The sequence below is a fragment of the Sinocyclocheilus rhinocerous genome, unplaced genomic scaffold (genome assembly GCF_001515625.1).
Source record: "Sinocyclocheilus rhinocerous isolate Xijiao unplaced genomic scaffold, SAMN03320098_v1.1 scaffold758, whole genome shotgun sequence".
Classification (NCBI taxonomy): Eukaryota; Metazoa; Chordata; class Actinopteri; order Cypriniformes; family Cyprinidae; genus Sinocyclocheilus; species Sinocyclocheilus rhinocerous.
The window spans coordinates 2323-25333 of NW_015664007.1; the positions used below are offsets into that span (position 1 = coordinate 2323).

The 23011-nt window shown below is 37.4% G+C and overlaps 1 protein-coding gene across 1 annotated transcript in view; it reads left to right on the top strand.

Annotated features, from left to right (window-relative positions):
- Positions 1 to 20741, top strand: part of LOC107729069 (terminal uridylyltransferase 4-like) — a 23057-nt gene extending 2316 nt beyond the window's left edge. Inside the window, exons 2-21 of the mRNA XM_016539417.1 lie at positions 1797 to 1973; positions 2056 to 2230; positions 3448 to 3962; positions 4855 to 5005; positions 5418 to 5504; positions 6244 to 6347; positions 6699 to 6756; positions 6843 to 6946; positions 7751 to 7840; positions 14308 to 14421; positions 14521 to 14598; positions 15542 to 15719; positions 16435 to 16482; positions 16570 to 16652; positions 16740 to 16855; positions 16945 to 17099; positions 17977 to 18080; positions 19705 to 20248; positions 20337 to 20376; positions 20668 to 20741. Of these exons, the coding sequence (XP_016394903.1) occupies positions 1845 to 1973; positions 2056 to 2230; positions 3448 to 3962; positions 4855 to 5005; positions 5418 to 5504; positions 6244 to 6347; positions 6699 to 6756; positions 6843 to 6946; positions 7751 to 7840; positions 14308 to 14421; positions 14521 to 14598; positions 15542 to 15719; positions 16435 to 16482; positions 16570 to 16652; positions 16740 to 16855; positions 16945 to 17099; positions 17977 to 18080; positions 19705 to 20248; positions 20337 to 20376; positions 20668 to 20674 (2880 nt within the window). The 5' untranslated portion in view covers positions 1797 to 1844 and the 3' untranslated portion in view covers positions 20675 to 20741. The remainder of the gene's footprint in view (positions 1 to 1796; positions 1974 to 2055; positions 2231 to 3447; positions 3963 to 4854; positions 5006 to 5417; positions 5505 to 6243; positions 6348 to 6698; positions 6757 to 6842; positions 6947 to 7750; positions 7841 to 14307; positions 14422 to 14520; positions 14599 to 15541; positions 15720 to 16434; positions 16483 to 16569; positions 16653 to 16739; positions 16856 to 16944; positions 17100 to 17976; positions 18081 to 19704; positions 20249 to 20336; positions 20377 to 20667) is intronic.
- Positions 20742 to 23011: the final 2270 nt, after the last annotated feature.

Genomic DNA, 23011 nt, shown 5'->3' on the forward strand with positions numbered 1-23011 from the left:
ACGAGGTTTTGTTCCGTCCTCCACGCTGTGACAACTCACAAAAGACTATTTTTAGCCAAGCAGTGCGGAGAGCCGCTTCAGAAACATGCCGCGGCTGCAGTATAAACACAAGCACTGACTAGGCTTCCCGTGGAGCCGTAATGTGCCGCAGACGTGTGCAGTGAGGCGCAGATCAGCTCTAACGTCACTGAATCTGCTGTTAAAAATGAACCATCCATTCATCATCATGCAAAACATCATGCAAATTTTTCATTGTTTCTCGAAACGTCATAGCATATCCACACCGGCGATGACATGACTGTGGCTTAAAATCATTTACGTCCCCACGCATCATGTACGTGGTCAGGCGTTGACGTCATCAAATTGCGATCGGTTCGTGAGATCGGCCAAATAGTGACTACCGATCGAGTCATGAAATGTGATTATCGGCCGATACCGATCTCTGGCCGATCGATCAGAGCATCCCTAGTATTTTCAATTTAATATTTTGTGTATTTATAATTTAAAATAAATAATAATAAAAATTATTTATGCATTTAGCAGACGCTTTTATCCAAAGCGACTTACAGTGCATTCAGGCTATACATTTTTTACCAGTATGTGTGTATTTATAATATACATTTTTCTTTGTAAGAATTTGGTCTTTATACATTAAAATATATAACATTTTTCTATTCAAATATATATGTAGTCTTTTCAGTTTTAGGATGGGGCCCCTCACATGAGGATAATCATATTTGGGGCTTCGTCGTATCTAGTGGTCGACCATTATAGGTTTTTTGACAGCCGATGCCGATATCTTGGAAAGCAGGGTGGCCGATATAAAGCCGATATAATTTTATTTATTTTCGTTTATATTTAAAAAAAAATTGAAATCATTTGAAAATGGATTAAAAATAATTGTGTAAAATAAACATACTTATACTTTAGAAGACAAAGCATTTTTCACAAGTAAATAAATATTTAATAAAAATCTAATTAAAAAGAAAGTAAACACTGTAATCAACAGGGCACTCAGTATTCTGGGAAGTTTGTGTGCATTGGGAATCCTTTTTTTTTTTTTTTTATAAATAAAGCCAAGGTAACACTAATTTTACATACAGCACGCAATGAAAATGACATGAATATGACAGTGGGCAAATGCATAAAGCGCAGCATAATTTGAAATCACTAGTTTAAAGTTTGTCGATCTCCAGTGAAGCTGAACTCTTCTCCTGTCATCATTCAATTTGCACGGACCGACCGTCACCCAGATCACACGATCATGCAGGATACAAATGCACACTTCACAAGATCTTAACTAGATTCGACTAAGTCTGCAAGGTTTGTGAAATTAAATGTTCATTAGTCATTCAAAGATTTGTTTAAATGATATAAATGCGTATTTGCTGAATGCTGACGGCAAATGAGAAAGTATTATAATGTTTGCCTTTCTATTACTAATAATATTAAAGCAATCGTTATAATACTTTTTTGTATACATTTTCATTCCTTTGTTTAACAGTTCTATCTGATTATTAGATAGACTTCTATCCATATTAGACAGAACTGAACGACGACAGCGAAAAAGAGGGAGAATGTGAGAGCGGTGTGCGCAGGTGCTGCCGTTCTCGGCGCCATCAAAATAAAAGTCCCGCCTCGAACACATTGGCCAAACAGAAAAACTTATCGGCCGCTGCGATATTTGAAAAATGCCAAATATCGGCCGATATATCGGTCAACCACTAGTCGTATCTATAAGATTGAAAACCCCTGATCTAAATAAATATCTCTATTCTTCTTTTATGTCTGCTCAGATAAAGGGCTTTGACGAGAAGCGCGTGGATGAGTTTCACCTGACGGGGATGGAGTCGGACTCGTTCGTGGGTTGGGAGCAGAGGCCCGCTCCTGCAGGCGAGGGCCGCGGGGACGGCAAAGCCAAACCCGAACCCAAAACCCAGACCGAGAAGAAGGCCGAACACGCTAAGGGCAAGGTGAGCGCTTCACCGCTACTCTCGACTGTATTAAAGAAGCCCTCGGGTGAGTGTTATTAGTAACGTGTGTGTGTGTTTCTAGACTCGTCTGACGCTGGAGGAGCCTGTGAGCGCGTCTCTGGGGCAGCTGTGGCTGGAGCTCCTGCGCTTTTACACGTTGGAGTTTGCGCTGGAGGAGCACATCATCAGCATCCGTCTGAAAGAGCTGCTGCCGCGGGAGCTCAAGAACTGGCCTCGCCGCAGACTCGCCATCGAGGGTGAGACCACAGACGTCTGAGATCCAGTGTGGTTAACACTGATATTGCATTGCAAACACTTCATTGATGGTTGACTTCCCGAAGAGTGAGCACTTGCTTGGTTTCCATCCAAATGTTTTGCGTTTTTCTGTTCGTTCAGCAAAAGGGGTGTCGGAAAGCTGTTTCAAATAAGATTGGTTGAGTTGTTCAACCTCTCTGTTCTCTCTTTTTAGGGATGCACCGATAATAAAACCCAAAACAATCTAATAGACAAAACAATATAATATTCTGGCTGATAAGCTGTTAATTATTTTCATGTTATGGCTAAAAATGGATTAAATAACTTCTATTAAAATGCTGGGCTGTTTTGTCTAAATTAAAAACATTACTCTAAAAACAATGTTTTTTTTAATAATATATAATTGTTAATAGCAATTGAAATAAACACAAGAAACAAATAAAAACACAAAATTAATAAACATTAAACTACAATTAAAATAAAATTAAAGCTATTTCAAAATACTGTTATAGGATATCAGTAATACTAATTGTATCTGTCTAATATTATAATATTAAGAATATATAGCATGTCTTTCTAACATTTGTTATGTAATAGTTAATAGCAAATTTGTATATTTAAATATTAAAATTATATATTTAAATATTTATTTTTTTTAAATGATAAATAATTAAAATATCAAATTTTTGATTAATGCTGTACATTTCTGGAGATATATATATATATATATATATATATATATATATATATATATATATACATACACACTTATCAAACAACCTGAATGGTAAAAACTAATGTAAAATATTACTAAAAAGATTGTTAATTTTAGTATATATAAAATACAGTTGTTTGTTTATTAGCTCATGTTAACAGATACAACTTTTGATTTAAAAAATGCATTAATAAATGCATTTTTGTAACATTAATATAATTAAATACTTAAGTATTGTTCATTGTTAGCTCATATGAAGTCTTATTGCAAGGTGTTACTGATTAACTGGAGATGAGTGTTAGATGATTGCACAGGTAATCTAAAAATTAACACAATTCAATATCCAGTATCATCCGATACTGATAAACAATATCAAACAGCACAGTGTTTTACACTTTCATCTGTTTTTAAGTGCACTTTGTTTGTCGCATTAAGATGAAATAAGAAAAGGAGCTTCAACTGCAGTATGAAAGCACTTGTAAATGACTCAGTCATGTGTTTCAGATCCGTTTGCGTTGAAGAGGAATGTGGCTCGCAGTCTGAACAGTCAGATGGTGTTTGAATACATCCAGGAGCGCTTCCGCACGGCCTACAAGTATTTTGCCTGTCCGCAGAGCAGGAACGGAGCAAACGCCAGCCGTGGCTTACTGAGGAAGAAACCCAGACGTTCTCGCACGGCCCGATCCTGCAGCCTGGACCGGAAGAACCAGGGGGAGGTGGAGAAGAGCGGCGAGGAGGACGGAGACAGCAGTGATGATGAGGATGAGAGGGATATGGAGGAAGAGGAGAGCCTGAGAGCGGGGTTCACCGAGCTCCTGGTGAGCGACGGTGGGATGGATGCCAGATCTGAGGCGGTTTCCCAGGAACCCTCCACAGCCACGTCTCCTTCCGCCCTCAACGGCCTGCTGATGGACAGCGATGAGGAGGAGGATAAAGAGCAAGACATGGAGAAATGGGACAGTATTGCACCAGAAGATATGCACTATGTCTTTGACAGGATGATCTTCACTGGAGGAAAGGTAATTGCACAGGGTACTGTAATATTTGTGGTGCTTGACTGTGCAAAATGTTTTCTTTTAAAATCAGTTTTCCAGGTTTGGAAAGGTCATGGGAATTTCAATAGTGAATATACATTTCTAGTTGTGTTTGGCTTTAAAAACAGGTGGATATTGATCTTGTGTATAGTTTATGTGGAGTAAAACAAGCTCCTATGCCAGTGAATTGTTCTCATGAGTCAGTTCTTTTCAGTGAATCAGTCAAAATGGTCTGAATGATTCATTGGCAAATTCGTCTGGATTTTAAGAAATCCTTATTTGATAATTTCATATGCAATGGCAGAAGTAAAAAAAAAAAACCTTACAGACCCAAAACTTTAAATGTTTGTTTTTTATGCTCACCAAGGCTGCATTTATTTGATCCAAAATACAGTAAAAACAGTGATATTGTGAAATATTATTACAATAATACTATTATTTAAAATAACTGTTTTCTATTTGAATATATTGTAAACTGTAATTTATTCCTGTGATGCAAAGCTGAATTTTCCGCATCATTACTCCAGTCTTCAGTGTCACATGATCCTTCAGAAATCATTCTAATATGCTGATTTGCTGCTCAAGAAACATTTCTGATTATTATCAATGTTGAAAACAGTTGTGCCGCTTCAAAATCGATCACGATAAAAAAAGGTCTAAAGGCACAGCAGCAAAAAAAATAGACTCTTTGATTCTAAGAGAGGGTGGAATAGGCATGGAATCCAATAATTCAGTCGTCTGGAGTCATTTTTTAATATTATATGTATTATATATGGTTTATACTATGGCACACATGTGCATCACATGTGTTATTATGGTAAATAATTTGGTGCTGTTAACCAGAAGTTAAGGGTCTGCTGGTTGTTTTGCTTAACAGCCACCAACGGTCGTGTGCAGCATCTGTAAGCGAGACGGCCACCTTAAAGACGAGTGCCCTGAAGACTTCAAGAAGGTTGAGCTGAGACCTCTGCCGCCCATGACCGTACTCTTCAGAGAGATCTTGGACGGACTCTGCATGCTGTGTTACCGTGAGTGCTATACCATACTGCACCATCATCCATATTTAAAGGGATAGTTCACTCAAAAATGAACATTTTCTGTTAGTTTACTCACCCTCAGGCCATCCAAGATCCAACAATGGATCTTGGTGATTCATAAAATGTATGTCAATGGCTGTCATCGCTGAGTCCAAAAAAGCATATCAGGCAACACAAAATTACAGCCAACAGCCAAGGGGATTCATTTGGTGTTGCCTGATTTTTATTTTTAATTTATTTTTAAATCAGTGATTTTTGGGTGAACTGTTCCTTTAATACGCCAGCACACCCGAATCATCCCAATCAGAGAAAATGTCCTTGCCACTTAGCAGCTTGAGTGCATTTATTTGTATTTCCCCTTACATTTACTTCAGGTTGAGTTGCGATGTGTTTGTGTTTGTAGATGAGTTATCGCCGTCTCTCATCGAGCAGCAGAAGAGGGAGCAGATTCTGGGCAGTCTGGAGCGCTTCATTAGAAAAGAGTACAACGGTGTGGATTTACGTTCATACGTGTGCAACAGCGTTAACCAAAAAAACATGCAGGAGCTAAATAGCTTTAGCAGAAATTGTCATAGTCGTGTAAACTTCTATAGTGGTCCTCATTTTGTTCTAATAGGAAAATAAAAAAATTAATGATAGCATTTCCAGCTTTTGTGCTCCAGGGTCACAAATTTTAGAGAGATTGATTACAGCAGTAAGACAAGCGAAAGAAGTCAAATTAAATCACTTTCTCAGCCATTGTATTCAAAACCCTCTGAGCTTAGATATATATATATATATATATATTATATAAGCTCAGAGGGGTTTGGCTGATAAAAAAGTTTGTGAATCCCTGATTTATGGTGGTAATAACAAAAAAAAATCATCATCGCAGCCTGTGAAAAGGGTCTTTTTGCAGAACAAACGCTAAACTGCAGTAATGTCTCTATTGTGTGAATGAAAACAATAAGTAGTTTTCATGCTTTCAGTTAATTTCTAAATGGTTTGACTTTCATGGTTTCACTTTGAATTCTTGCCAAGAACCGCCCCCTTAGACAGGAAGTAACATGTAAAACAACCAACTACAGTTCAGTTCATTAATAAATCCAATGTTTGACTAGGATGAGTTTAGTCCAAGGAAAAATCTCGGTTTCACAGTTTTTATGATTATAAACAGATAACCTATCTAACCTAACTGCAGTATCCCTACTTTTTGACATAAATGAATCTCTATTCTGTTTGTTTTTCAGATAAGGCCCAGCTCTGTCTGTTTGGCTCTTCTAAGAACGGCTTTGGGTTTCGTGACAGTGACCTGGACATCTGCATGACACTGGAGGGTCACGACACCGCTGAGGTATAAATCCTGTTGCCCCTTCAAAAGAGGGACATGCCATGTTTTATATAGATTTTTAGACACTTTTTTTTGTAAATATCTGTATGATTAGGCCAATATTACAAACATACCTTATTTTTCTTTCATTTGATTTTTATTTTATGTCATGCCACATTTCAAAAGTGCTTGTAATGTGCATTATAATGTGTTGATGACTGATTTCACTTACTTTAAATTGTGTTTTGTGTTTAAAAACATTCAAAAGGAGATCAGTTTGTATTATTGCCTTTTCTATTAATATTTTATTTTTTTTTAAGCCAATTATCGACTCCCTGATGTTTAACTGGTTTTGCGTTCTTGTTTTTCTTGCAGAAGCTGAACTGTAAGGAGATCATCGAGGGTTTAGCCAAGGTGCTGAAAAAGCACACAGGTACGGGAGTGATTTATTTTGTGAAACTGAAGTCAGTGTGAGTTGAATGTTCAGCGCTGACGGATTCGTTTGTTGGCATGGTTCAGGTTTAAGGAATATCTTGCCTATCACAACTGCTAAAGTGCCTATAGTGAAGTTTGAACACAGGCAGAGCGGACTGGAGGGAGACATCAGCCTCTACAACACACTGGTGAGACACACTCTCTGATATTGTATTATATGGTATTATATTATGTTATATTATGTTTAGGGGTGCACATTAGTTTTTCAGCCTGGTTCTCATAAGAGCACCTGGAGATTTGTTTTGGTCCTCACACTGCACATAGTGTGACCCATTAAATGTAACTATACAAAAAAATAAATGAATAATAGTGATAATAATATTATTGCACTTCATTTATTTATTACAAAAATAAAATAAAATTAATAAAGTGTGATAATACTATTATATTTTAAAATAAAAAGGGAGTATTAAATAAAAATATTATTATTTTATAGTAAACTTAAAAATAAAATGCTAACATTTACTTCTTTTTTTTTTTAAATAAGAATTTTCATCATTTTCAAACTTTAAATCAGCAAGCTTTTATTTTGGCGGGTTGCCGGCAAGTAAGTATATGCGCTGCCGATTGGAGAGCTTCAGGGAATGAAATGTCACAGTTTTGCATTGTGCTTTGAAAACGGCAGCGGGATAGCCTAGATTTATGCTTTCAGTTCGAATAGAAATCTTATGCACTATTATTACAGTTAGTCGATCTAAAATGGTAATTGTGCATTAACAGCTGTAAACAATGTTGCAAATGAGTGGTCTGAAGTTATTTACACAGCACAATTTTTATTTTGGTCGCGCATGCACCACTTATGTGTACCCCTGATTATATTACATTATATTATATTACATTCTATTATGTGTCTATATGAAAAATTGTCTGTTTTATTACTATTATTTATTTACATTGATTTATTTTATTTGAATGTTGTTTTTGTGTGTCAGGCCCAACACAACACCCGGATGCTGGCCACATATGCTGCTATAGACCCTCGTGTGCAGTATCTGGGCTACACTATGAAAGTATTTGCCAAGGTAAGACCAGATATCTTTGCTGTCATAAATGATTTTAACTTGCAGAATGCACATAGTTGCATAAAATATTCCCTACAATATTCAAACATGCACATTCAGACAGCTAGTGCTAAAGGAACATGTGCATGAGTAGCTGATCTACAGTAGTAAAGTTACATGCACGTTATTTTTGATTATTGCATACTCCTAAAGAAGCTCAACCTTTTGTGGACAAATGTAAATTGTACTTGAATGAATTTGTTTACAAAACCTCAACTTAAATTTTAATTAATCTCTTTTTCTGATGTTTTGAAAGAAAATAATGCTTTTATTCAGCAAGGAGGCATTAAATTGATCAAAAGTGACAGTAAAGACATTTATAATGTTGCAAAAGATTTCTATTTCAAATAAATGCTGTTCTTTTGAACTTTCTATTAATCAAAGAATCTAGAAACAAAATGTATCGCAAAAATATTAAAGGGATAGTTCACCCGAAAATGAAAATTCTGTCATTAATTACTCACCCTCATGTCGTTTCATTTTTTGGGTGAACTAACCCTTTAATCAGCACAACTGTTTGCAATATTGATAATAATCAGAAATGTTTCTTGAGCAGCAAATCAGCGAGAATTATTTCTGAAGGATCATGTGGCACTGAAGACTGGAGTAATGATGCTGAAAATTCAGCTTTGATCAACGGAATAAATTATATTTCAAAGTTTATTCGAATAAGTCGGGGGAAGTCGTGGCCTAATGGTTAGAGAGTCGGACTCGTAACATAAAGGTTGTGGGTTCGAGTCTCATACCGGCAGGGATTGTAGGTGGGGGGAGTGAATGTACAGCGCTCTCTTCCACCTTCAATACCACGACTGAGGTGCCCTTGAGCAAGGCACCGAACCCCCAACTGCTCTCCGGGCGCCGCAGCAAAAAATGGCTGCCCACTGCTCCGGGTGTGTGTTCACAGTGTGTGTGTGTTCACTGCTGTGTGTGTGTATTTTAAATGATTTACCATGTTCACCAGGAAAATGTAAGCTTAAATTATCCTGGCGGTGACAAGAGTCGACAAATCTTTTCTCCTGCAGAGGAAACCTGTGGCTGCATATGACTGAAATGCAGAAATCAAAAACCCAGTTTGAGGTAGTTACCAGTGATAAGCCAGAGTAATGGTGATGATGCTCAGGCGCTAGGGACCTCATTCTAGAGTGGGAGGGGCCAATTCCATGGTAAGCTACCGCCCGCTTCAAGTCAGGCAGCCTCTGACCAATAAGGTGCTGCCATTCACCACAACACTACCAGAATGGGTGTTCTGGTTTGTGTTTTACCTCACCCAAAAAGACAAAATTCATTTTTTCAACGTGGAATGTAAGGACAATGACCATTGGAATGACGATGTACCAAGATGCAGTTTGCGAAAATATAAATGCTAGAAAGACAGCTATCATTGATACTGAACTGGCCAAACGAAATGTACATGTCTCTGCTCTTCAAGAGACAAGATTAGTAGGGGCAGGTACTATTAGAGAAGCCAATTTTACATTCTACTGGTTTGGCAGGCCAGCTGATGAACCAAGGCTGTACGGGACTGGATTTGCCATGCGTAACAACCTAATCAGCAATATACAAACACCTACTGCAATTAGTGACAGGATATCTTTCTTTAGACTTAAGACCAGACAAGGTTGTATTTTAGTAATATCTGCCTAAGCACCAACACTTAAATCAGAACCAGCAGACAAAGATCAGTTCTATGGACAACTAGAAATGCTTCGCAGGTCATCTCCTGAAGCTGAACGGACAGTCTTGTTGGGTGATATGAATGCCAGAGTAGGGGAGGACCATAATATTTGGCCTGACAGCATTGGAAAGTTTGGGGTGGGGTGAATGAATGAGAATGGTTAACGGCTACTCGAGCTCTGCTGCAGAAACAATCTCTGTATTACTAATACTATCTTTCCTGGGCGATTACATAGAAAGATGACTTGGTGCCACCCAAGATCTAAAGCATGGCACCAGCTTGACTTTGTTATTGTCAAGCAGAAGTATAGAAAGGAAGTCAAGAATACAAGTACATATCACAGTGCCGACTGTGACACTGATCACAGTCTAGTTGTGTCATACATAAACATTGAACCAAAGCCTTTCCGTCGTCAAGTGAAACAGTCCCAAAAGATTGACATTCACAAAACAAAGCTCCCAAATCTTAGAGAAAAATACTGTAGCAGGCTTGAAGAAAAGCTTCAGAACATTCCTGATACCCCAGACCCTGGGAAGCCATGATAAATGTGATCTATGACACTGCTTTACAAACTTTTGGAAAGAAAAGGAGACAAAATCCTGACTGGTATAATGCCTCCTTACAAATGATCCAACCAGTTCTTGAGGAAAAGCGTCAAGCTCTAGTCCGCCTCAAATCAAGACCCACAAGGCAAGCAACAGTCGCATATCGTGCTGCAAAATCTGCTGCACAAGCAACAGTTCAGAAATGTGCCCAAGACTACTAGGACATGATATGCTCCAATATTGAAACTGCAAGAGATTCTGGAAATATCAATGCTGTGTATAAAGCTATCAAAACTGTAATAGGACCTACTACCCAGACTTGTTGTGTGCTCAAGAGGAAAGATGGTTCCATCATTGAAGATAAATCAGAAAAGCTTGTGTGTTGGACAGAGTACTTTAGTGAGTTATACAGTTCAAATAGTGCTGTCTGTTATGTAAGGCGTGTTGGGGTCCTGATCACCCTGTCGGGGGTTATTCTGCGATAACAACCGGCTGGATGTACATTATCCCTCATATTACACGACTACTTGCCACATAAGTAAATAATTAGACACAAAATATTGATTTGAGTTGAAATATTTGAACGTAAAGCTTCCGTGAAGACAGATATTAGTCAAATTAGACGGATATTTAAGGGATACGGTGCAGTCATACCACTTACTACACAACATTTGACCACATAAATAAGGCGATAAAAGATATTGATTTAAGACGAAAATGTTTTAAATTCTTACCAGTATGTTAGTTATCTTATAATCCATTACAGTGTACAAAACAATCGTTGCAGCAGCTGTGTTTATATGAAACGAGAGAGCGAGTCTGCGATACCAGAATGACATAATTAAATAATTGTACACATAATAATGAATTGAGTTTTAATATTTTATTAGCCAAACCAAACGCAAAGCTTCCACGAAGAAAAATTGTTCTTAGCAAGAGTATAGCGCCGACTTCAGTTTCCCGGATGAGCCTGTGTTATCAGCTTTTACCGGTTGTTATCGAGGGATAACAGACCTCGGAATGTCGCGACTGACCAATCAGAATCAAGTATTCCACAGAAGTATTCCACATCAGAATTGCTTAGATGCAGAACCAGAGCTAGACGAGGTGATAATCATAGTTCAAGGACTGGGCAGAGGGAAGCCACTGGCACTCTTAAGTATGTTCCGCAAGTTTTCAAAGATGCATAGATCACCATCCTCTATAAGAACAAAGGGGATCGTGGAGACTGTGACAATTACCGAGGAATATCACTGCTGTGTGTTACAGGGAAATTCCTGGTCCGCTCATATTGACTCGCCTTCATCAGTTAGCTGAGGTCATATATTCTGAGTCTCAATGTGGCTTCCGACCCATCCGCTCTACAACAGACATGATTTTTGCTGAGACAGTTACAAGAAAAATCAAGAGAACAGAATCAGCCACTCTACCTTGCTTTTGTTGATCTGACTAAAGCTTTTGATTCAGTCGACAGAAAAGCTCTTTTTATAGTCCTGCAAAAGGCCGGCTGCCCTCGCACCCTTCTATCACTTATTAAATCCCTTCAAAATGGAATGCAAGGCCGTGTACAATTTGAAGGTGATCTATCTGATGAATTCCCTTTAAATCGAGGTGTGAAACAAGACTGTGTCCTTGCTCCAACACACTTTATCATTTATTTTACCTTTGTATTCAGGACTACCTTTGAGAAATTGGATAATCACACTGGAATCACTCTTTTGACTAGGGATGATGGAAACTTCGTCAGTCTATTCCGTTTGAGAGCAAGAACAAAAACACAAGAGTTTGTCGTCAGAGAACTGCTATATGCAGATGAGGCTGCATTATGCGCATCTTCACCAGAGCAGCTGCAGATTCTGCTCGACTGTTTCTCATGCTTGTGTGATGTTTTTGGGCTCACAATCAGCTTAAAAAAATGGTGACTCTGGGCCCGTTTACACCTGGTCACTTCATGCGTTTTCTCTGATCGGTGTAAATGTCCTCTGAAAGGCTTTCGAGACAGATTTAAATCCAATCGCTCAAACCACTTCAGGAGGTGGTCTGGGCCGCATTCCACACGAAACTGGACAAGTGTAAATGCATCTGGTTGTTGAAACCACATATGTAAAATTTACTCCTCCCAAAATGTTAAAGGGGTCATATGATGCGATTTAAATTTTTCCTTTCTCTTTGGAGTGTTACAAGCTCTTGGTGCATAAAGATCTGTAAAGTTGCAAAGACTAAAGTCTCAAATCCAAAGAGATATTCTTTATAAAAGTTAAGAGTCAACCACGCCTACCTAAAACGGTTCGTTCTAACACGCCCCCACATATCTACGTCACGATGTGGGAAGATTTGCATAACACCGCCCAAATGTTCACGCAAAGAAAGAAGACCTAACTTTATTCTCGCTGTAGTTTTGTTGTTGCCGCCGCCATGTCGTTTTTATGTTTACGCGGCGCGATGCAACGCAACATGTAAAAAGATAGTATAAGTCATTATAATCCGTAATTATGTCCCCGCTGGATGCAACAAATGCCTCGTTTATAATGGGTTTTAATGTTTTTGTCTCGTCGCGCCGGGACATACGGAAATACAGTATGGTAGGGGCGTAACATTTCCGTCTCACGCTTGAGGTATTCGGCCAATCACAATGCACTGGATAGCTGCCCAATCAGAGCACACCTCGCTTTTCAGACCGATGAGCTTTGTAAAAATCGACGTGTTTCAGAAAGGCGGGGCATAGAGGAGAAACAATAATGTACAGTATGTGGAAAATAATGTGTTTTTTTAATTTAAACCGTATAAACACATTGCATTACTCCAAATACACAAAATAATGTTCTTTTTAGCAACATCATATGACCCCTTTAAAATAATAAACGTGAGAGAGCGTTACAGCCTACATGACGTCATAGTCAGATATGATCGCGCTAACGCCACACGCATCGCTGCAGATGAGTAGCTGAGTATTTCTTCAGCGAGCCGATGCACAAACTGCCACAAATGAAACTGAAAGCAAGTCGCAGACTCTTAACACACAATCATCTTCATTAAAAGTATTAAGACTAACTTATAAGTAACTTACCTTTTCAGTACTGATGCCGCTCTCTCTCCTGTTGCAGTCTTTGATCTTGAAATTAGCTGATGATGAATAAAATGCAGTGCCAATCTGGTGCATTCTTTGATGTGACCTCCATTAAATTTGCATATAGCGTTGGAATTGAAGATCGGATATATATCCGTTTTGCGGAGATACGTTTATGTGGCCAAGTATAAATGATAGAGTTGTAAAAAATCAGATTGATATCCGATCAGAGAAAACACATGAAGTGACCAAGTGTAAACAGGCCCTATGTCACTTGCTGCCAACACATCGTTTTCAGTTAAAAAAAATGTAGTTCTCAATGATGTGGGAAAGTTCACATATCTTGGATCTACCGTGACCCCGCAATACTACCCCAGACGATGAGATTTCAGTCAGGTTGGGGAAAGCGGCCTCTACTTTTGGGCGTTTGACAAATCGTGTATGGTGGAATAAGCATCTGTTTGCATCAATGTAAGAGTATATGAAGCATGAGTTCTGAGCATCCTGTTGTGTGTCGCTGAATGCAGGTATCTAGAGAGTCTGCTAAGTGCCTTCCACACTAGATGCCTCAGGTTTATACTTGGTAAGACCTGGAGGGATAAAATGTCAATCTGTTTAAAGTGACAAAAAGTGAAACACTTTCCTCCCGCCTAAAATTTTTTCGTCTCAGACATTCAGGTCATGTGACCAGAATGTCCCCTTCCCCTATTCCCCACACAATTCTCCACAGTGTCCTCAAGAAGGGTACCCATATTGTTGGACGGCCTAAACTGAGGTATAAAGATGTACTGAAATGAGATCTGATAGATTTTTGAGTCTATCATACCAACCAACTCTTGGACCCAGGCAGCGAAAAACCGTGTTGAATGGAGGGCTAATCTATTCAGAGGAAAGGCTCAAGACCATGCTAACTACCTCCAGCGGCTAAAAGAACGTCGCAAACATGATCTATGCTATCCAATAAATGTCTGTGGCTTATTGTCACCCACATTATCGCTCGCGACAGATGCATACCATTGTAGTACTAGTACCCTGTCACTGCCCTCTTCATTACATTTTTATCCTTTTGTCAGTGCATTGGAAAGTCATCGTATTGACTACATGCACACTAGGGGAAAATGTAAATGTGTGTGTTTTGCAGCGCTGTGATATTGGCGACGCCTCCAGAGGAAGTCTGTCCTCCTATGCTTACATCCTCATGGTGCTGTATTTCTTACAACAGAAACAACCACCAGTCATCCCTGTGTTACAAGAGGTACAAAGCACTTACACAGAAGTACTGTGGCAGTACCATGGTGCACTGATAGTATCACATATCTGCACCATGGAACTGAATGATTGTGCTCTTCTGCAGGTATTCGATGGGAGCACTGTTCCTCAGAGGATGGTGGACGGCTGGAATGCTTTCTTCTTCGATGACCTTGATGAGCTGGTGAGTGGGATTGATTTGAGATTGTTTCTGAGCAAGACATTTTTGTTTGAGTCAGAACGTTGAAGAGGTTTCATTCTACTTAAATTGTACCATTTTTATTAATTTAATTTAATTTATTTTCTTTAATTATTTATTAGATATTAACCTTTTAATATTTACTTTTCACTAAATACACAAATAAAAATGCTAAAATAATTTTTTATATTATTTACATTTTATAATAATAAATCATCTGTTATTTAGAGAATTACAAAAATAATTAGATTACTTAATATTATAATTATAAATAATATAAACAAATACATACAATCAGTTATGGATCTTCTTTATTAAGTGACAAGTAATTACTAAAAAAATTAAGAAAATCCATAAATGATAGTATGTATTTGTTTATTTTATTTATAATTATAATATTAAGTCATTTCATTATTTTTATAATTGCTTGTCACTGAATACACAAAGAAAAACAATAACTGATAATTATATTAAGTAATTTAATTATTTTTAGTAATTACTTGCCACTAAATACACAAAAATGATTACTGATAGTATATATATGTTTGTTAGTTATAATTATAATACTAAGCAATCTAATATTTTTTTAATTTTCACTAAATATGCAAAGAAAAATAAGTGATATTATATATTTGTTTGTATTATTTATTATAATATTAATAATCAAAAAAATTTGTAATTGTCACTAAATACATAAAGAAAAACAGTAACTGATAGTATTTGTTATCAACAATTTGTTTATTAACAACAACAAGTCATTTCTATGTGTTTTTTATATATTATATTTAACCTCACTGAACGTGACACACGTTTAGTTTCTAATATTTATCATTTATACACTTGGAGACTGTAAACAAATTACGCAGCCCGATGCATTTTGAAGTGCACTCAGCATGCATCAGTTAAGGTGTGTGTTTCTGGTGTCCAGCGGCGGCGTCTGCCGGAGCTCTATCAGAATAAGGAGACAGTCGGGGAGCTATGGCTCGGCCTGCTGCGTTTCTACACAGAAGAGTTTGATTTTAAAGAGTACGTCATCTCCATCCGCCAGCGCAAACGCCTCACCACATTTGAGAAACAGTGGACGTCCAAATGCATTGCAATCGAAGGTTTGAAACGCTCATTATGACTCACAACTTTTTTTCTCTTAATTTGTTCTGAAATGCGCAGAAATCAAGAGATCAGTTATTTTATTCAGGTTATTCATTCTTTTATTTGTTTTTTTAATTAATTCAGCCTCTCTAGATCTGTCTTGCTTCATAAAAACAGATTATAAAATAATTGTATTAATATATTTAATTAATTTTGTACTTGTATTTTATTATTCCATCCATTGTTTCCAAGTAGGTTTAAAATGTTTAATGCTCTAAAATGCAGTAAAAAAATAATTAACATTTTTTTATATTATTAATCATTAATTAATTTATAACTAATTGGATATTAGTTAGTATGTAATAATTTATTTTTATATTATTATTTATAATTACGGTATTAATAAGAAAATAATTATTTTTAGTAATTGTTTCACAAAATACACAAAGATGATAATTAACAGTATGTATTTGTTTATATTATTTATAATTTTTATATTTTATTAATATATTAATATAACATGTCATTTTTATAATTGTATTTTATAGTTATTCCATTGTTTCCCAGTAGAATTACAATATTTATTGATATATTTAGAAGTTGAGGTGACTTCACTAAATGTGATGCTTTTAGTTTGAATTCTGATATTTTGCAATATTTTATTTCAACCAAACAAACATGTTGCATGACCCTTGAATATGTTATTTTTACATGACTGTTTTTTTTTAACAGATCCCTTTGACTTGAATCACAATCTTGGGGCTGGTGTTTCTCGCAAAAGTAAGCAAATCTATCCTGTTCCACACCTTTCAGTGAATATACGGTTGATTATGTCTCACTCGTTCTCTCTGCCCTCTCTGTACACAGTGACTAACTTCATCATGAAGGCCTTCATCAACGGCAGGAAGCTGTTCGGCACCCCATTTTACCCTCAGCTGGGAACAGAGGCCGTGAGTCACACTACAACTGCTCCTGAGCGCCATTTTAACCTTCATTTCATGTCTCATTTCATCTTCATGTCTCTGTCTCTCTGTCAGGATTACTTCTTTGACTCAAAGGTGCTGACGGACGGTGAACTGGCTCCTAATGACCGCTGCTGTCGGATCTGCGGGAAGATCGGTCACTATATGAAGGACTGCCCAAAGAGACGCAGGTGCCCTGTTTACACATGCAGAAACTATTACTTTTTGCAGCAATAATGCATGGGAGGCAAAGTGCTTAGCTGATCTTGTTTGATTTCAGAATGAAGAAAAAGGAGAACGAGCGTGAGGAGGAGGTCAGGGAGGAGGACAGGGAGCCCAGAGAGAGACGCTGCTTTCAGTGTGGAGATATGGGTCACGTGAGGAGAGACTGTCCCGATTACAAACACCTCCGTCAGAGAGCAGTGTCCGGACCAGGTACAGCTCAGCTTAATTCAGTCCTTTATTTTTTAGTTCATGAAGCCTCTAGAGCTGAACTTCTCAGACCATTTTCATAAGCCCAAACAGTTTATGAATATGTTTAATAAATGTAACACATTTTGTGTATATATATATTATAAACATGTATATATATATATATATACACACACACACACAGGGTGGCCGCGGGTCCTTAAAAAGTCTTAAAATGTCTTAAATATATATATATTATATACATGTGTGTGTGTGTGTGTGTGTATATATATATGTGTGTGTGTGTGTGTATATATATCTGTGTGTGTGTGTGTGTGTGTATATACATACATATATATATATATACATGTGTGTGTGTGTGTGTGTGTATATATATGTATATATATATATAGACAGTTAAGACTCGTCCACGCCCTCCTAAGACGCCTCGTTTAAACACGCCCCCACATGTCTACGTCACAGTGTGGGAAGATTTGCATAACGCCACCCAAATGTTCAAGCAAAGAAAGAAGGCGTAACTTTGTGGTATTTGTTATCCTATTATTTTGGTTCATAATCATAAACACACTGGTTTGTAGCGTAAATAGCTTTACTGTTTACTGTACTTTCATGTACTTCTGTATTCTATACTTTCTTTATTGTTCTAGTTATTTACCTATAATGGCTATTGAGTTGAAAGGAAGTGTTGCAAAACAAAGTAGACAGTTATTTGGTGGATAGGTATAGACTTTGATAGTCAGTCATTTTATATTGTATTGTCATCGCTGATTTTATTATGCAATTTCTTTTTTCTTTATAATTAATATTCTTGACCTGTCTGTGTCCTGTAGGGGGCAGTATATAAGAGCGTTTGACTGTGATTACTCTGTTTTTTTTCAAGTACCTCACATGGTCCGGGCCATGGCGAGCTCTCAGTCCATCCCCATTCCTCAAGGTGCTTTAGTCCAGGATCGGGGCGGACGGCACAGGCAGCCCTCTGAATGTGTAAGGACCTAAACTCTCTGCTCTCAGCTGCGGCTGGATGATAGATGTCCATTGCCTTTTAGTTGTTAATGTTTCTCAGTATTTTATTATGTGCTTTGAAATTAATTTATTTTGCCATTCAACTGAAACTTCGACCAGATAATTTGAACCAATTATTCATTGTTGCCAAGTATATTTAAAATACTGGTCACTAAATATAGTAAAAATCTGGTTTATTTGTATTTTTTTAATTTATCTATGTATTATTTATTTATAGTTATAATTAATCTAATTATGTATTTTTTGTCATTTTTAATAAATAAAAAAGTTTTATTTAATTCATATGATATTTATTTAGATTTATAATGCATTATATTTATTTTTAATTATATTAATAAATGATCTAATTAATTTTAGTAATTACTTTTCAGTAAATATACAAACAAAGAAGAATTATAGTTGATAGTATGTATTTATAATGTTATTTAGAAATAATAGTGTATATATAAAGTATATATGTATTACTATTCTAATATTTATAAGTAATAAATACATTTTTCATTATTAATTTTCACTAAATAAAACAATTATTTAGTCATTAGATTTGTTGTATATGTGAGTTATATTTATATTTGCCTTTATATACAGTGGGTACGGAAAGTGTTCAGACCCCCTTAAATTTTTCACTCTTTGTTATATTGCAGCCATTTGCTAAAATCATTTAAGTAAATATTTTTAGAAAGTAGAAATTAATTTTCACAAAATAATCTAAGAAAAATTTTAACTTTATAAAAATATATAAAGATAAAGATATAATTCTTATATAATTAATAAATCATTTAAAAGGGTCCTTGATTATTTTACTTTTTTAACTTCAGTTAGTGTGTAATGTTGCTGTAAAGCCGTATATCAAAAGCTAACATTGCATTTACAAATAACAGCATATCTACAAAGTATGAGACAACTACCAACAAAAAAAACCCACACCATTCTGAAACGTCCTGTAAGAGCTGTGCTTGCACAGGTTCTGCTCGATCCTCTTCACTGATATTCTCTGGGTCTGATTCGGCCTCAAATTGATAAGGCAATATTGACGCCATTGTTTACCATACACCGGAGCACATGCAAGAACCAGTAATGTTAAGGGGCGTGACGTTTCCGGACAACATGCACTAGATGGTTAACGAATCACAACACACTGGGACAGCTAACCAATCTGAGCCCATTGTGTATTTCTGAGGGAGCAACCAGGAAGTCAACAGACCGTTTTTAGGAGAACGGACCCCATAAACACAATCAAGCCTTCGAAAATAGCTGATTTACCACCCCTTTAATAATTTTTTTAGTAATTACGTTTTTTACTAAAGAAACTTAAGTGTTTAGAAACTTTTACACTACTTATGCACGATGACTTGAGAAACCTTACAAAAACTACTGTGATGGTACCACGGTACACTGATATTTTCAGATATTGGCATGGTAGTGGTATGAAAAGCGTATTAAGATTGTGATATCCAAGGTTTTGCCCAATTTTTGTTTGCCAAAAAAAGTAATTGTAAATATTCAATATCACCCAGCAACAGAATTTACTTTCATACATTCGTTTTTGGATGAACTGACACTATTTCTGTCTGTTTCCATCCAGTCTGATACGCGTCAGACTCCTCCGTACTCCCCTCAGCCGTCTCCCTACAGCCAGGCGTCCGTCTCTCCGCAGAACAGCAAGCCTTCCTCTGCATCCTCTACCTCCAAACCCTCCCAACCGCAGCAGCAGCAGGTTCCACAGGTCCAACTTCCCATCTTCAGCTTCCCACATTCCCACCCGGGGCCGTACCACGCCGGGCTCTCCGCGCTGGGCCTCCTGCCTGCCCACCCCCAGCAGCCGCCCCTCACCTCTGCCTCCTGGCCCATCCACGGCCCTCTCATCCAGGGCTCTGGGGCCTCCACCGCCTCCGGCCACCCGTCCTCTCCTGGCCTGAAGTTTGCCATACGGGGTGGTGGAGGCGGGCCAGCGGTGAGCCCCTCCCCCATGAACCTGAACGACCCCAGCATCATATTCGCTCAGCCGTCGACGGGGCGGGTGGCTGGTGGAGTGGGCGGCGGCCCGGCCCGAGAAAGGGTGCACCCCTGGCACAATCACCATCTCAATCCGGGGCCACTTGTGGTGAACGGCACAGTAAACAAGACAGGTACACACACGTGGTGCTCACACTTTCACGTGGTGCTTTCTAAGGCAACATCCTTATAGCGATTTAAGCTTTATGAAAATGTTTTCAGAGATGAGTGAAATCAGTGCAGTGTCTCTTTGTGAGCTCAGGTAAGTCTCACAGGTGTTTTGGGTTCACTGGGTGACTCCACAGCTGTTAGACTAAACACTGGGAACTGGATTTACTGGATTGCTTGTCCTCTTTTAGAGCCGCTTCACCTGTAACCCCTTGAAATCACAGTCTAATGAAAACCTTGTTTTTTGAATCTAGTATAAATAAGGAAGGTGACATGGTTTCATAATGGTTGAGTGACATTTTAACGGTTCTGAGTTCTTGTGTTGGTTGTTTTACTCTCTGTTAGTACAGAGCCGTGTGTTCACTGTTCTCTCTCTACATCTCAGATCCTAATTTCCCGTCTCAGTTTGGCGGTGTGACTCCGTATTCGCTGTCTCCATCCTTCATGCCCTACCGTCTGCCACCCTACCTGCAGCAGCCCAACAAACCCTTCATCTCACAAGGTACCAGTGCTGTCCTATCTGTCTGACATGTTGAAAATAAAACATTCAAACCTTGTGTATATGTCTGTATTGCAAGTAGAATGTAACAATGGAATTTTCCATTGAAAATAAAATAAAAATTGTTTTATTGTTGACATTCATGCTATTTTTGCTGTATTACTTGGTTAAGGACAAAAGCTTTAAGATCCAACAAGTCAGTTATGTAGTGCCAAAAACCTTTCCTATAGCAAACTAAAAAAACAGACGGGAAAAGAGCAGATAAGAAATAAAAAGCAAACCAACGTGTTGATTTTTATATATATATATATATATATATATATATATAAAATGTTGGTAAATTTGAAGTCAATTAGGAAGTGGCCGGAAAAAAAGAACATTTGTCATTTTTTTTTAATTATATTAATATTATATATTTTTTTTGTAGGTGAATCATGCTTAATTATCTTTTGTCACAATGCAAAATAATTTAATGGTGCTAAAAGTTGGCTTCATTCTCTTTATGTAGAATAGTGTTTATTTTACTTTCTTTTGACTTTGGGATGAAATATGACGTGGACATTTTTTATGACATTCCCTCAAGCATATTTGCTGTTCCTGTGTATTGAAAGGAATCATTTGATTAATTCAACATGTTATTAATGGTCTTTTAAGTTAACTGAATATTCCTCTCTATGATTTTTATAGGCCACAGATGCACACTAATAAATAAAAAGTTTCCACTCATAACAGTTTTTTTCTGCATTTCTTGCAGGTTCTCTAGTGGCAAATCAACATTACCCGCTTATTCAACATGGCCGGCACGGCAATCTCAACTACATTCAGCAGAAGAAATGACACTTTACTTTGTAAACCAATGCCCAAGGTCCTTATAGAAAAAAAGAGACTAACTTGGGATGATTTGGTGATTTGGAAACTTTTTTAAATGAATTTTATCTTTTTTTGTACAGTTTTTATGTCTTATTTTCCTTTTATTTCTGTGTGTATCATCACATTGATTTGTGATACAAAATGTCAAATATTTTAATACCCCTATTTTTGGAGGGGTCCAAAAAAAGTGTTTTTATTTTGTGTGTAAAATAAGGATTTAAAATGTATTCACTTTATTTTTATTAGCAGTATTCCTATTTTGCTTGCATAAGGACAAAAGGATTTAGATAGGAAAATCAAACATAACATAACCCAATAAGAAAATTATGTAGTGCCAAAAACTTCCCTATGGCAAACCAAGAAAACAGACAAAAAAGACCAGAAAAAAAAAAATCAAGAAAAGACCAAAAAAATAAATAAAGAAAAAGCAAACCAACATGCTGATGTGTTGCTTTTATGTATTTTTATACATAAAAATATGTATAACACATATTCCTGTCTTGGGGGACAATATTTTGAATTTGGTACCCATTTCAACCGCTAGCTGTCAAGCGCTTTGCATACCTTCTGGAAATCCTGAAGGAGAAAATCACTCAGTCAGGGTCACTTGTTGGACAGGTATGAACAAGCACTAAATGTTCTTAGCTATTATCCAACTGGATCAGGAGGTGGATCTCTCTTAATTGTGTACATTCCCATAGGTTGTCGACACTTTGCATTGTTACTCTTGATAAAAGTTAAACCCTACTAAACTTTACCAGCGGTCACCCATGCTGCATCAAAACCTCAACTTCTTGAAAGTTGGCATTACTGTTGCTTTGTCACTATAAATTGCTGTCATTTTGACATCAGTATTGTTGGATCATCAACACTGCCTGCATCAAGGCCGTCTCCAATTTTATGATGTATTTGCTTGTTTAAACCATCAAGGATAATATGATGGTCCAGTAAGGCTGTAAGTAACAATGGGGACTACTTAACCGGGGATGTCCAGTCCTGCTTCTGGAGGTCCAACTTCCTTGCAGAGTTTAGCTCAAACTCTTCTTTACCTCACTTGGAAAAAAATAAGCAAGGTCTTCAGGATTATCAAAAACTAGCAGGTGTTTTGGAACAGGTTGGAATGTAAAACTGCAGGAAGTTGGTGCTTTCTGTTTTCCTTGGAGCAGCAGAAGGCCAATAAGGACTCGACGTTTGATGAAGATAACATGGTAATTGTTCCTGTCTGGAACCGACACCACAGCAACCAGCATCAGATGGGGCCTCATCTTCTTGACTCAAAACCCAGATGTACAAGGTACCTAAGCTTGTCAGCATTCTGTAGCTCAAACAGTAGAGCTTGGTGCCAGCAATGCCAAAATTG